The sequence below is a fragment of the Lutra lutra genome, chromosome 7 (assembly GCF_902655055.1).
Source record: "Lutra lutra chromosome 7, mLutLut1.2, whole genome shotgun sequence".
NCBI classification, from domain to species: domain Eukaryota; kingdom Metazoa; phylum Chordata; class Mammalia; order Carnivora; family Mustelidae; genus Lutra; species Lutra lutra.
Window position 1 is genome coordinate 117,065,459 of NC_062284.1, and position 14,790 is coordinate 117,080,248.

General features: G+C 41.4%; 1 protein-coding gene and 1 pseudogene across 8 annotated transcripts in view; both read left to right on the top strand.

Moving 5' to 3' along the window:
* On the top strand, window positions 1-155 carry LOC125105732 (uncharacterized; annotated as a pseudogene).
* Window positions 156-6,197: 6,042 nt separating this feature from the next.
* The window catches only part of ATXN3 (ataxin 3), a 36,172-nt gene continuing 27,579 nt past the window's right edge, over window positions 6,198-14,790 (top strand). For 4 of the 8 annotated variants that reach the window (XR_007128828.1, XM_047738372.1, XM_047738376.1 and 1 more), the window contains exons 1-3: window positions 6,198-6,296; window positions 14,242-14,406; window positions 14,654-14,698. Coding sequence is in view for 6 of the 8 variants with exons in the window: in XM_047738372.1 (XP_047594328.1) it covers window positions 6,273-6,296; window positions 14,242-14,406; window positions 14,654-14,698 (234 nt within the window). In the remaining 2 variants the exon portion in view is untranslated. Of the gene's footprint in view, window positions 6,297-6,322; window positions 6,487-6,984; window positions 7,160-14,239; window positions 14,407-14,653; window positions 14,699-14,790 lie in introns of those variants that run through there. The other 4 variants (XM_047738373.1, XM_047738374.1, XM_047738371.1 and 1 more) reach the window with 4 other exon arrangements.

The window sequence follows — 14,790 nt, forward strand, 5'->3', positions numbered from 1 at the left end:
AGCTTTGTGCACTAGCAGTATTGTAGCTAATGGGGTTTATCTGAGTCACAATTACTGCTAATTGAGAAATTAGTTTTCAATAATGATAGCTTAACTAAAGAAGTCTGCTTTTGGCATAATAGTGTAGTTATATTTGTTTTAGCATCGTAAGACATTCTAAAAATATTTTACACACGTGTAAAAGCTTTAAATTAATTGTAGGAGGGTGCAAATACCCAACTTTTACAGGTAGAATTTTTTTATACTCTCCATTTCTCTGCACTGTACCATATCAGTTCACTAGTAGAGCTAGGAAAAAAGTTAATAAATTGATTTTTAATGCAGCGCAATTTTTATACAAATCATTGTCACCTGTATAATTGTCATCAAGTAGATTTTAAGTTGTGTACTACATCCTGATCCCAAGCAAATTTGAAGAGGCTTATTATGTTTTAACATCGATCTCCTATATTCAGGGCTATCTTTCTGTTTCAGACGCAGTTTTTCAAGATATTACAAAGGCAGTTATATTTCTGATAATTTTTTCCCCCTAGCACTCAGGATGAATATAATTCAGATTGTTCGTGACCACTGGGTACATATGCTTGTGCCTGTGGGGTTTGTATTTGGATGTTATCTAGACAGAAGGAAGGATGAAACGCTGACCGCCTTCCGGAACAAGAGTTTGTTGTTTAAAAGGTTAGTTTGTACGCATCTTTTAAATTAACAATTAATGAGCTCTTGGAAATAATTTTTTAATATCAGATATGCCAAAAATAAATAGAAGGGGTGAGTTGTCGCTCCCCCGCCCCCGGAAGTAATATTAACGTTACATTATTTTATAGCATTAGTTACTGTTTAATCCTTTTACAAAACTGTATGATTACCTTTGGATGGCCAGAAAGTCTTCAGTTTATGAACAGGCTATTTCAAATGTTTGAAAATTTTTTTTTTGGCATTCAGGATGCACTGTAATCTAGAAACAATGTTATAAACCAGCTCACCAAAGCCTTTAATAAAGCTTTCATATATTATCTTACTTAAGCCAGAATGTAGCTGAAATCTATGGTACTAATAGCGGCTTGGTGCCATGTTCCCAGCAATACTGCTGGAGAGCTTTAGGTGTGGTGGCTGAGTGATCAGAAGGCAGCTGGCAGCTCCTGGTACCACGCTGTGTCTCTGGAGACGGCTCTTTTGGCAGCAGAGTGAGTGAACATGTCTGCCACTGGGTATGCAGCTAAGTGGGAAGAAGCTCGAGGAACCAAGGCTTGAGCAACATTCACAGTCGATGTGAAAAGGAGGTTTACAGTTAAGGATTTCCAGAAAGAGAAAATGAATTAGAAAAGGTTTAGAAAACCTCAGATGAACTCATTGAGAGGATAATAGCTTTCATACAGCCTAAGAAATTGCAGTTCCTTAATGGGGAAAAATGAAATTGAAGGGATGGTAAAAGTTCCAAAATCATGAGAGACTAGCATGAGTATGTTGAGTCTATATAAAAATTTTAATGGGTCAATTTAATAGAATATAAAATATTGAATTCTTACTCCTTTGACTCTTTTACCCCCCCATAAAAATTTAATTTATACTTTTTCCTTTCCTTCCTTTTTAATTTCCACACAGGGAATTGAGACCCAATGAAGAAGTCACCTGGAAGTAAAGGTTGTGACTGAATTACAGAATGTTCACATTTTAAAAATTAGGAGAGAAATAAAAACACATTCATTATTTAATTTGAAGTATGAGTCTTTCTTTGCTATAGCAGTCCATGTTTTAAGTAATAGGCACACTTAGCTTAAAAATAAATCATTATTGAGTATTTGAGGATATTGATATTAAATTTACAGTCAGTGTTTCATTTTCTTTTCCTCATTTTAAACCATAGTACTATTAAATCATATAGCCAATTTTTTCCTCAGATATTTTTCAGAATTTTTTTTTTTTCGAGCTGTGTGCTTTAGAAGGATTATACTAGCAGAAAATTTTAGTGACCTTCAGTTTGGCAAAGATCTCTTAAATGCAACACATAAAGCATGAACTAGTTTTAAAATTTTTTGCTCTTCAAAAGACACTTATGAAAATGAAAATGCAGCCATAAACTGGGAGAAAGTATTTGCAAAATGTAATATATAGCAAAGAACTTATATCTAGAATATGTAAAGAATCCTTATAGCTTAGTAAGACAACCCAGTTTTGGGCACCTGGGTGGCTCAGTGGGTTAAAGCCTCTGCCTTCGGCTCAGGTCATGGTCTTGGGGTCCTGGGATCGAGCCCCGCATCAGGCTCTCTCTCTCTGCCTACTTGTGATCTGTCAAATAAATAAATAAAATCTTCAAAAAAAAAAAAAGACAACCCAGTTTTTAAAAATTATTCCTTTACTTAATCTCTACACCCAACATGGGGCTCAAACTCAACCCTGAGTTTAAGAGTCAAGTGTTCAGCCAACTGAGCCAACTGGGCGCCCAGTCCAATTTTTTTAAATGAGGAAAAGAATTTTTTTTAATAGATTTTATTTATTTGAGAGAGAGAACACAAGTAGAGGCAGTGGCAGACAGAGAAGCAGGCTCCCTGCTCTCCCAATGTGGGGCAGGCCTGATCCCAGGACCCAGGGATCATGACCTAAGCCTAAGGTTAACCAACTGAGCCACCCAGGTACTCACGAGCAAAAGATTTTAAGAGACACTTTGCAAAAAAAGATAGGATGGTAACTAAAGCATATGAAAAGATTCCTAGTATCAATAGTAATTAGGGAAATGCAAATTTAAGCCACAATGAGATACCAGCACACACCTATTAGAATAGTTAAAAGACTGATGCTATTCCTGGTATTGGCTAGGGTGCAGAGTAAGTGGACCTCACAGTGCTGTCAGGAATGTAAAATGTAGCTGCCAGGAGTTGTACCCCTTTGGGAATCAGTTTAGCAGTTTCAAGTGAAAATAACACCTCCCCTATGACCCAGCCATCCCACTCTGAGGTATTCATCCAAGATAAAGGAAGGTGTATGTTCACACAAAGGCTTACATGAGTGTTCATAGCAGCTTCATTTGTAATAGCCAAAAATTAGAGCTAGCCCAAATGTACATCAAATAGCTGAACTGTTAAATCCTTATAATGGAATATTACTCAGCATTAAAAAAGGAATATCTATTGCTATGACATTGATGAATTTCAAATTAATTATACTGGATGAAAGAGGCCAGACAGAAAGTACACACTTCATGGTTCCATTTATATAAATAATGTTGACACTGTAAACTATAGTAACAAAGCAGACTAGTGGTTGCATGGAGGAACATGGTCTAGAAAAGGGTTAGAAGTAAGAATTAGAAGGGGGAGGACACCTGGGTGGCTCAGTTGGTTGATCAGCTACCTTCAGCTTAGGCCTTCATGATCCCAGAGTCTTGGGATTGAGCCCCACATGGGGCTCCCTGCTCAGTGGGGAGTCTGCTTCTCCCTCTGCCTCTCACCCTGCTCGTGCTCACTCACTCTCAATAAATAATAAATTTTTTAAAAATCTTAAAAGAATTATAAGGGGGCACAAGGAAACTTCGGAGTATATGTTGTTCATTTTCTTGCCTGTGATGGTTCCATGTATGCATACATGTTACTGTTGTATTCAACTACCTCTTCTCAGAAAACATTTTGTTTTAGGTAATATTGAATTTAGGAGAAGTAAAATTACAATAAAATGATAGTCCCTAATTATCACTAATAGGGTCTTTGACAGTATAATTAAAGATCTCAGTATGAAATCACCCTGGATTAGGGTAGGATATAAATCCAATCATTGGTACTTAGGAGAGGACAGAGACACAAAAGGAAAAAGGCCACATGAAAACCAAAGCCAAGGTTGGAGTTCTGCAACCACAAGCCAGCTAATGCCAGGCACCGCTGGAAGTTGGAAGAAGTGAGGAAAGAATTCTTCCTGTCACCATGGAGCATGACCCTGCTAACACCTTGGTTTCAGACTTGTGGCCGCAAGAACAGTGAGAGAATAAATTTCTGTTTTTAGCCACCAAGTTTGTGATGATTTGGTGCAGCAGCCATAGCAAATGAATTCAATTTTTTTTCTGAGAATCTAATACATTAAATATTTGAAAAATCAAGAATAAAACTGTATACTGTGAAAAGTCTCGTTCCCACCCCTGTCTCCTATTGCCTAGTTCTCTTCCCATCTCAAACACATGCATAACCTCAAGATTTCTTGAATATTCTTCCACAGATTTGTAGTGTATATCAACAACAACAACAACAAAAAGATATGTGTTTCTGTACACACTCACTTTCTTTAAAAATAAATCAGGAGGGACACCTGGGTGGCTCCATTAATTAGGCATCTGCCTTTGGCTTGGGTCATGATCCCAGGGTCCTGGAATTGAATCTAGCATCTCGCTTCTTGTTCAGGGGGGGAACCTGCTTCCTCTGTCTGCTGCTCCCCCTGCTTGTGCATGCGGTCTTTCTGTTAAACAAGATCTTTTTAAAATTAAATAAATAAAAATAATAAATGAGAAAAAAATGTTTTGCATATTTTTTCTCTTCTTGAGACCCTGATTTGTTTCCCCAGTTAGGCCACAGTTCCTTAAGAACATGCATATACTGTTCCCCCAATAAGGAAATGTGGACTGTGCACCCAGGAGCATTCAGTAAAGGTTAACTAGGTAACCTTGAGCACCTGGTCCTCACTAGTACTCTCTATTTCCTTACCTCCCACTGCCCATTCTGTTCCTCTGAGCCTACACTCACTGATGTCCCCAGTGGTCTCCATAGCAACAATTTAGTGGACTCTTCTAAGTCCTTATGTTGCTGGACCCCTTAGCAGCAACTGACACTGATTCTTGAAACATTCCTTTCTTGGGGCTTTGGTAATGTCACAGTCTCCTGCTTTTCCTCCCTTCTCCTTGGTTATTCCTTCTCTACCCTCAGGGTTCTACTCTAAATCCTCTTTTCAATCTCTTCCTTTTCCCCTAGATGATTTTATTCACTCCTGTGAATAACTCCCCGTTCTACAGCAAAACCAAGCCCCTGAATCCAGACCATTTATATAGAAAGAAAGATAGATAACCTCCACTCATTATTTGTCTTACAGATCATAGGTATACCCCCAAACCTTGCCCCTTCCTCCAGTATTCCCATCTCACTGAATACTATTCCTGCCACAGTGGCTGCCTAGGGCAGAAACCCAGACATCATCCCTAACGTATGTGTCCTTCACTCTCCACTCTCACCAAGTTCTGTTGAGTCTCCCCACTTCCTAATCACCTCTCAAAATGGTTTCCTCTCCACTGCAGGTCATTACTCTAGCCCAAACACCACCATCTCTCCCAAGACTCCTTCCACAGCATCAGCTCTTTTCTGCAGCTAGAGTGATCTTTATAAAATGCAAATCTGAGCATCTCTTCGTTAAAAATTTTATATAACTCCCCAACTGTCTTTAAAAACATAACTTCCTTAATCTAATTTCAAGGTGCAAAATCTACTATTTTCCTTCTCCTTCACCTTCATCAAACCCCTTCCTCCACTTCACTGAACTTTCAGTTCCCCCTATTCATGATACCTTTTCAGGGTCAGAACGCAGACACTTAGTAACAAGGTGTCTGGATTTGGACCCCAGCAAGGGCAACTCACTAGCTGACCTTGGAGTCCCTTCTTTTCTTAACCTCCCTGTGCATCAGTGCCCTCGTGTAAAACAGGGATCACAACAACACCTATGTCAAAGGTTGTTGTATTAAATTCGTTAATATATGCAAAGTAGTTAGAATGCCTACCTTACAGTAAGCTCTCTATAAATATTGTATTTTTACACAAGCGCTAGTGTTGGGGAATGCAATGATGTCTTTTGCTTAATGAGGCTTTCAGTGGGGGAGGAGGAGAAAGATATTAAATAATTTAACGCAGATACAAGCGGAAAGTACAAAGTGGAAAACATAAAAGAACATAGAACCCAAGTGTTCCTCACCCAGACCCCTTAATAGCCTAAAAATCCATAGCAATGGGTGGGAAGCAGAGAAATTCCTCCAGACCGTAGGTGGCGCTGCAACACCCCCAGCCGGCCCGATAGAGGGATAAGGGAGGACGCGCTACAAAGGTCACGTGCGCTTGCATTTACCGCCCCGGCGTTCACTTGCTCTTCGTTCCACGTGATTCATATCCTCGGGGATGATTGGTCTGTGCAAGGCACGTGGGCGGGGGCGGCTCGAGGCGGGGCGGGGCGGGGTGGGAGGAGGGGTGGGGCCGAGGGGCGGGGCTGGAGGGGGGTGGTTCAGTGCGGGGGCCGTTGGCTCCAGACAAATAAACATGGAGTCCATCTTCCACGAGAAAGTGAGTGTCCGCGTTCGGTGGGGAGCTGTCTGCGGTGCGGGGGCTGCGGTGGGGCGCGGTACCTCCTCCTCTCGGAGCGCTGGCGAGGGCCCCCGTCGCCCCCGTCCCAGTCTCGCCGGGCGGAGGAGCTTCATAGGGCGGGGAGCTTCACCGACGCCCCCACCGCACCCTATGCCCCAGAGGCGGGTGCCTGTGGAGTCCCGGGCAGGGAGCGCCGGGGAGCTTCGAGGGAATGAAGCAGGGCCGGGGGCGCCATGGGGCACGGGAGGGGGGTGGCACCGAATGGGTTAGCTTCCGCGCTTCCCCTCCACTTCCGTGGGATTCGTTCTCCAGTCCCTTCTCCTTCACTCTCCTAGGTTTCTAGCTGTTCACCTCTTCGACAAGTCCCTCGATCCTTGCCAACTCCACCCCACTCCTCCAGTCCTGCTCCTGGCAGAATTAACTTTTCCTTCTCTGGGCTCCTCAATTCTTTGTTGGAACCTCCCATACACTTAGATCTCTGGGGTTGTGTTCTTGTTCGCCTGCACTAGGTCCAGGAGCCTCCCGAGGGCGGGGTCCTTGGCTTGTCCCCTGTAGGGGCTGACACTTAGGGAAGTGAGGTAGGAAATCCTCCGCGCCCCTAAATAGGGAAGTCGTTACAAGAGTTTTTGTTACGGGATGTTTAGGTTTCGTTTCTTTTGGTAGTTGCATCTTTCCGAATCAGGAGGCCAGCTCTCTTATTAGGTATTAGGAGTGGACTGGAATAATTGTGTTGTGGTCCGCCTAGTGTTTTCGTTTTATTCTTGGATGACCACGCACTTGAAGATGCTGTTTGTGGCATGTGGAGTCCATCTCACATCTCATACAGTAAACAAGCTATTTGGGTGTGAGTGAAACCTTCCTCAGGACAACTTTGGCACATGATATGTTGTTTCATAATAGTTTAATGTTTGGAAAGGGTTGCTAGTGAGGTTATTATGTAGTAAGAGCAAAGGAGTTTTGTTAAGTACTTGTAAACTTTAATTTATCCATTTAAAAAGTCACACAAGGGGCGCCTGGGTGGCTCAGTGGGTTAAGCCGCTGCCTTCGGCTCAGGTCATGATCCCAGGTCCTGGGTTCGAGCCCCACATCGGGCTTTCTGCTCAGCGGGAAGCCTGCTTCCTCCTCTCTCTCTCTGCCTGCCTCTCTGCCTACTTGTGATTTCTCTCTGTCAAATAAATAAATAAAATCTTTAAAAAAAAAAATAAAAAGTCACACAATTCAGAGCCATCAAAGATGAAAGAAGCACAGAATAAATCTAAACGAGTGGTTAAGTAGAATGCTTTTCTTTGTAGAAAACATTTTAGCACATTTTAACACTGGAGTAGAGCAGTTTTTATGTGTGGGTAAGGGCTCAGTGGTATAGTTATAGTTATCACTAATCTTTTGACTTAATTGACATGATTTATGAATCTTGCACAAGAGAAATTTAGTTGCTTAAGGAGATTGGGTGATGAGAACCCTACATATACATATTTTTATTATTGATTTTCAGAAGTTTAGTGTAGGACCAGATGTTTCAAATGGAAGACTTTAAACATTTCCACACAACCTCTTGAGATTCATATAATATGTTTTTACAAATACTGATTGGTGGGTATGGGGCGCTATTTGGATAGATTTCAGTGAAGGTAACAACTGAACCAACAGATCAGAAGAAGCTGGGTACTACCCTCATAAAGGTGTCCTTTCCTGAAAGAACTCACTATCCAGGGATGCCTGGGTGGCTCAGTCTGTTGAGCCTCTGCCTTTGGCTGGAGTCATGATCCTTGGGTCCTGGGATCCAGTCCTGCATCAGGCTCCTTGTTCAGCCGGGATCCTGCTTCTCATTCTGCCTGCCACTCCTCCTGCTTGTGCAATCCCTTTTTGACAAATAAATAAATAAAATCTTAAAAAAAAAAAAGTCACAATAAGCATCTGTGTAGGCTTAAAGATACTTAAAACGTACAATTTATCTTGGTCATCAACTTAAATGTACTTAATAGATGAGGCTGGTAAGGTTTGGGGGGCATATTTCAAGAATGGAAAGCACCTGTAACCATAGGGCCCATTGTTAATCTTGTACACAGCCCTTTCTGGGAATGTTTTAGCTTAATATGCCATTTTCTAGCACACTCCCTTCCCCTATGCCACACACATTTAACCTTTGCTAGAGTCAGAGAACCAGCTTTGACTCTAATGAAGCTATGTATGTAGATACACCTGCCTACAACAGGCCTTGCAATTGCTTTCTCTGGGATGTTGGTTTCCCCATTTTCAGAGTTACCATTTTGAGTGTCCTTTATAAAGATAGAATCTAAGCTTAACAGTTGCTTGGTGATTTGTTCCCAGTGCCTAAGACAGTGCCTGGCACATAGTAATTGCTCAATAAATATTTGACTGAATCGAGAATTTCTTGAGCTTTTAAGATGTGCGTGGTGCTATTTATCTAAAGTAAATAATTTCTTTTTAGATATTTTAGGCTTTCTAGGCTATCTATGGTATCTCACATATCCTTGTTTGATGTGTGTATGGGTGTGTTACCCAGCCATCTAAGATCATAAAACCTGGCGCACCTGGGTAGCTTGGTCATTTGCATAGCTGGTTCTTGGTCTTAGCTCAGGTCATGATCTCAGGGGTTATGTGGTCCAGGACCGTGTGGGGCTCCGTACTGAGCACAGAGTCTGCTTCAGATTCTTTCTCCCTCTCCCTCATCCTCCTCCCTCCTTAGATGCACGCTCCCTCTCTCTAAAATAAGTAAAAACATCTTTAAAAAATTTTTTTAAATAAAATCGTAAAAACCATTCTTAGCTACTGGAGCAGGTTGTATTTATCTATAGGCTAGAGTTTGCCAACCCCTAGCTTAAATCCTAATTCTAAATGGCCACTAACCACTGGGTGTTTTGGTTCTGGTGTCTGCTGTCATTTTTGTTACTACTTCTGTTGCTGCCTGCTCTTGGTGCAGTCACTGTGCCATCTCAATTGGTACTTTTAATGTAATGAAAACTGAGAATGATAATCAAAGTTTTGGGGATTGTATTTGAAAATACTTAAAAGAGGCTGAGCTTTGACTATGATATTCATTTTGCCCTTCGGTGCTTGTTGGTTCATAATTGTATTTAGGATAGTTTGGGTTCGGGAATAACCAAATTCCAAATGAGTGGTTTGAGGAAGTAATAAAATCATAGACATGAAACTTCTGCCTGCATTTGAATCCCACCTCTGCCATTTACTACCCATACGATCTTGGGCAAGTCATTTGTTATGTCTCTCTGCCCCAGTTTCCTCCTCTGTGGTGCGAGGATAGTAAAGTGTCCACCTTGGTTATAAGCCCTTGGAAGGCTTCCTAGCCAGCAGTATAGACATACTGGCTGTTGTTGTTATTCAGATGCATGTGTTTGCTGAACCTCATAATAGGGAGTGAGACCTTATCATCCCTGAGATGGGATGAAGATCTGCTAGGTTGATGGTGTGGCCCTCTAGGTTAGGCCATTTCTGAGCACACACTCTTAGGTTTATGCCTGGTTTCTATTGTAATCTGTTGTAAACAGTAGTATCTCTGGGAATTTGAACTAGTGGCAGGTTGGTCCTGAAGACTTTGGGGACAGTAAGGGAGTGATGTGGTTCCAGTTACTATTTATGGTTTTGGGGTTTTTTTTTTTTTTTGAAGATTTTATTTATTTATTTGACAAAGATCACAAGTAGGCAGAGAGGCAAACAGAGAGGGGGAAGCAGGCTTCCTGCTGAGCAGAGAGCCCGATGTGGGGCTCAATCCCAGGACCCTGGGATTAGGACCTGAGCCGAAGGCAGAGGCTTTAACCCACTGAGCCACCCAGGCGCCTCATTATAGTTTTATAAAACACCTTGAAAGGGACATCTAGTGGGCTCAGTGGGTTAAGCATCTGCCTTCAGCTCAGGTCCTGATCTCAGGGTCCTGGGATTGAGCCCTGCATGGGTCTCCTTGTTCAGTGGGGAGTCTTCTTTTCCCTCTTCCTCTCCCTGTGCTTTCTCTCTCTCTCTCTCAAATAAATAAATAAAGTCTTTTTTTTTTAAGATTTTATTTATTTATTTGACAGATAGAGATCACAAGTAGGCAGAGAGGCAGGCAGAGAGAGGGGGAGGAAGCAGGCTCCCTGCTGAGCAGAGAGCCCGATGCGGGGCTCAATCCCAGGACCCTGAGATCATGACCTGAGCTGAAGGCAGAGGCTTAACCCACTGAGCCACCAAGGCGCCCCATAAAATAAATAAATAAAATTTTAAAAGTAAAATAAAATATCTTAATTTGTTTATCCTCTGATCCCAGCACAATAAGTCTGGGCCTGAAATCATGGAATTTCAGTACTACTGAATTTTGACTATGGCACAGATAAATTTCTATCTAACTTTGGTTGAAGTTCCATGAGAAAGAGGTGGGTGGGGATAAGTTGGGCGCAGGGATGCATAATCTTAGGTGGGGCCATTGTGTAAATTTTTTTGGCTTATACAGAATTTGATTCATCTTGTGACTTTAAAAAATGATTTTAAATTTGTACAGAACAGTTCTTTGCTTCCATTAAATCATATTAGAAGTACAGAACTTGATGTTTCCTACAGCAGTACAGTTTTACTTAGACAAGGTTTGATATTAAATGCTTACTTTTTTTTATTTCAAGGCTTTTTAATAGAGACTTTCTTTAGTTTTTTATAGAGAGAATTTTTAAACTAATAGTTGGATTCACAATTTCAATGTATGTATTCAATGTGATGACTGTGGTTTGAGAGTACCAAGCTGAGGCATGTAGCCTGTCAGCTGGACAGAAAATTTGCATTAGAACTGTTCCCAGAAAATCCAGTGTCTGGTCACCGTAGTAGGGAGCTCTCGATATGTGAAAATAGCTGTATCTTAGCAGAGGTCTTTTTGTTGTTACTTGAATTTTTTTAAGTGTAACAAAAACAGGTTAGGGGCACACAGATCATCAGTGTACAGCTCAGTGAGGTCTCACCAAGTGAACACATAAATGTAAATAATTCTTAGATTGGGTAACAGAACATTTATCTGCATTCTATAAGCTCCCCTTAGGCCATCTTCCAGATACTCTCCCTCTGCCCCACCTTTACCCCTGCAAGGTTAATTGCTATGCTGAATTCTAATGTCATAGATGAGTTTTGCCTGTTTTTGAGCTTTGTAAATAGAATCATATAGTGTGTGTTCTTTTGAGTCTGTCTTCTTCTTCTTTTTTTTTTTTTAAGATTTTATTTAGAGAGAAAGTTTGAGCACGGGGAGGGGCAGAGGGAGTAGGAGAGAGAATCTCAAGCGCACTGTGCTGAGAGCGGAGCCCGATGTAGGGCTCAATCCCATGACCCTGAGATCATGACCTGAGCTGAAGTTAAAAGTCGGATGCTGGGGCGCCTGGGTGGCTCAGTGGGTTAAGCCTCTGCCTTCAGCTCAGGTCATGGTCTTAGGGTCCAGGGATCGAGCCCCACATCGGGCTCTCTGCTCTGCGGAGAGCCTGTTTCCTCCTCTCTCTCTCTCTGCCTACTTGTGATCTCTATCTGTCAAATAAATAAAATCTTAAAAAAAAAAAAGTTGGATGCTTAACCAACTGAGCTACCCAGGTGCCCCTTGAATCTGTCTTCTTTAACATTGATTGATCCATACTGTTGCAGGTGGCTGTAGTTAATTCATTGTCATTGTCATACAGTATTCCCTTGTGAATATAACACAATTAACCTCTTCTACTGTGATGGCATCTGGGTGGTTTGGGTTGGGAACGTTACGAATAGTGGCTCTTTTATAAATGTCTTTTGATAAATGTATGTTTACATTTCTAATGTTGGCATTATGCACGTAGTTGTGGAATTGCTAGATCATAGGGTTGGTATATGTTAAGCTTTAGTAGATATTCCAAATAGTTTGCCCGAGTGGATGTGCAATTTAATGTCCACCAGCGGTATACAGTAGTTTTAATGTTTCTAATCTCCAACATTTTAGGCATTTTGGAGAGTCTGTAGTAGTAACGTTGTGGTTTTACTATGTCATTCCCTGATGGTTAATGAAGTGGAACATCTTTTTGTGTTTTTTAGCCGTTCGGCTATCTTGTGAATACTTCTTTGTCTTGCCCATCTTTCAGTACAGTAGAATATTATTAGTAGGATGTCTGTGTATCCCTTCAATTCACATTTTATTTTTCAGAAGGAGTTGCTTTTTGGCAATAGGAATACGGTAGGAGGGAAACAAGGTCAAGATAAGTTCTCCCTCACTATGTAGCTGTGACTTGAGGGAAAGATTGTGTCTTTACCTTCAGGTGAAGTACCTATTCTGTGCTAGAATTTGAAGATGAGTTTATGTCAGTCCCCTGTCTCACACTCAGATGGTCTCAATGCTCCCATCCTGTTCCGTTGTATACATATACCCTGTATCATTTTCAGAAGCTGAATCTTGTTCCTAGAAAATTAGTTCATTAGGAAAAATACGTATCTTGCAAGGTGTTGCTCTCTGGGGTCACCATCTCTTGAGTAATGTAGCTCAGAACAAATTGTACAAGGTAAGACAGGCTGGGGAAGACTTTACTGGGGAAAAAGAACTAGAGGGCAGGGTTAGCAGGAAAAGAAAAGTGTTATCATCTTCTTCCATCATCCCGCAGAGGGATCTGTGTTCACAGGAAGGGATCTCACTCACCAGCCTGTCTCCCTTCTTACAAGGCAAGTGTGGGAGAGTGGCCTTGTTGTGGGGAGCAGGGTGATAGGCAGACCGCACAGTGCCAGGCGGCTTGGATTTAGATTTGGGGAGCCAGCGGTGTGAGAGCCGGCCCCCCAGCACCCGAAGACCCTGGGCCCACGGGAAGTTACTCCCTCCACCCCGCACCATAGGAAGGTGGTAATCTCGAAGATCCTGTGGTTTCGTGGATGCAGCTCTCCTTGCTGGCTTGTCTGGAAATGAGCTCCAGGGGTGGTTTTTGGAAGTTTTGCCCATTGTACTGTACTATATACACGTTTTGTGCAGAGTTCCCCAAAGAGAACCTTGGCTCTCTTAGCTACAGTCTTCATTAACATCAAATGGGATCTTTCTTACCTATATCAGTTCTTGAAATTCTTTTGTTCACTGATTTCAAATTCCTTGAATAAGCATTTTTTTAAAAGATTTTATTTATTTATTTGACAGACAGAGACTAGCGAGAGAGGGAACACAAGCTGGGGGAGTGGGAGAGGGAGAAGCTGGCTTCTAGCTAAGCAGGGAGTCAGATGCTGGATCATGACCTGAGCCGAAGGCAGATGCTTAATGACTGAACCACCCAGGCACCCCTCCTTGAATAAGCATTTAGATTGGGTAAAATGTCTTGATAAAAGAATATAAATGTTCTAGGGATTAAAATTCCCTTTCAGCATTTTTAATTTGCGTTGGAGCCTCCGAAGATGTATGTATTTTAGGTACTGAAAATGAGAGGTGCTAATGTTTTTTATAGAGTAGTTTCTAGTAAAGTATGAAATTGGACATATCTGATAGAGAGTGATATTTGTTTAATATAAATCATTCTTAAGGGGCACCTGGGTGGCTCAGTGGGTTAAGCCTCTGCGTTCTGTTCAGGTCATGATCTCCTGGGATTGATCCCCCACATAGGGCTCTCTGCTCAGCAGGGAGCCTGCTCTCCCCTCTCTCTCTCTCTCTCTCTGCCTGCTTCTCTGTCTGCTTATGATCTGAATCAAATAAATTTAAAAAAAAAAATCTTAAAAAAAATCATTCTCAAGTTTTTGTTCATATAGCTAAATAATTATAGTTTTATTAGTGGTAAAATAATGAAATAAGTGTTAGCAAGTGAAAACTCCTGCATTTATGTTAATCATACTTATCTAAAGCCAGAGGGTTCTATTTGGCTGCATTAAGTTAATGATTAAATTCCTCTTTAGAGGAAGCTACTGTACAAATCTGTTAAACCAGTCACATTTGAATTTTTTCTTTTGGAAATATTAGCAAGAAGGCTCACTTTGTGCTCAACATTGCTTGAATAATCTATTGCAAGGAGAATATTTTAGCCCTGTGGAATTATCTTCAATTGCACATCAGCTAGATGAAGAAGAGAGGATGAGAATGGCAGAAGGAGGTGTTACTAGTGAAGACTATCGCACATTTTTACAGGTACTGATTTTAAACCCACTAAATCATGTTTTTGTTTTTTAGTTTTTTGTTTTTTAATGTGGGTACTGTTTAGAAAAGGATGCGCCATTCTTACTATGGGGCTCTGACTTGTTAATTATAATTGTGCTCTTGACTGTGTAAATGGGAACGTACAAGATGTTATTTTAAATATGCACACTAATGACAGTTTTTATCCTTCTCTCCCCACCCTCAACCTCCGCCTCAACTACCTATCCAAATTAAACAGCAGCCTTCTGGAAATATGGATGACAGTGGTTTTTTCTCTATTCAAGTAAGTAGTCAAAGCGTGTTCTAAGGGTTGTTTATGTCCCAGGGACTGTTCAAGCTAAGGATAGGGTTGATGTGAATATCTTTTCACAGCCT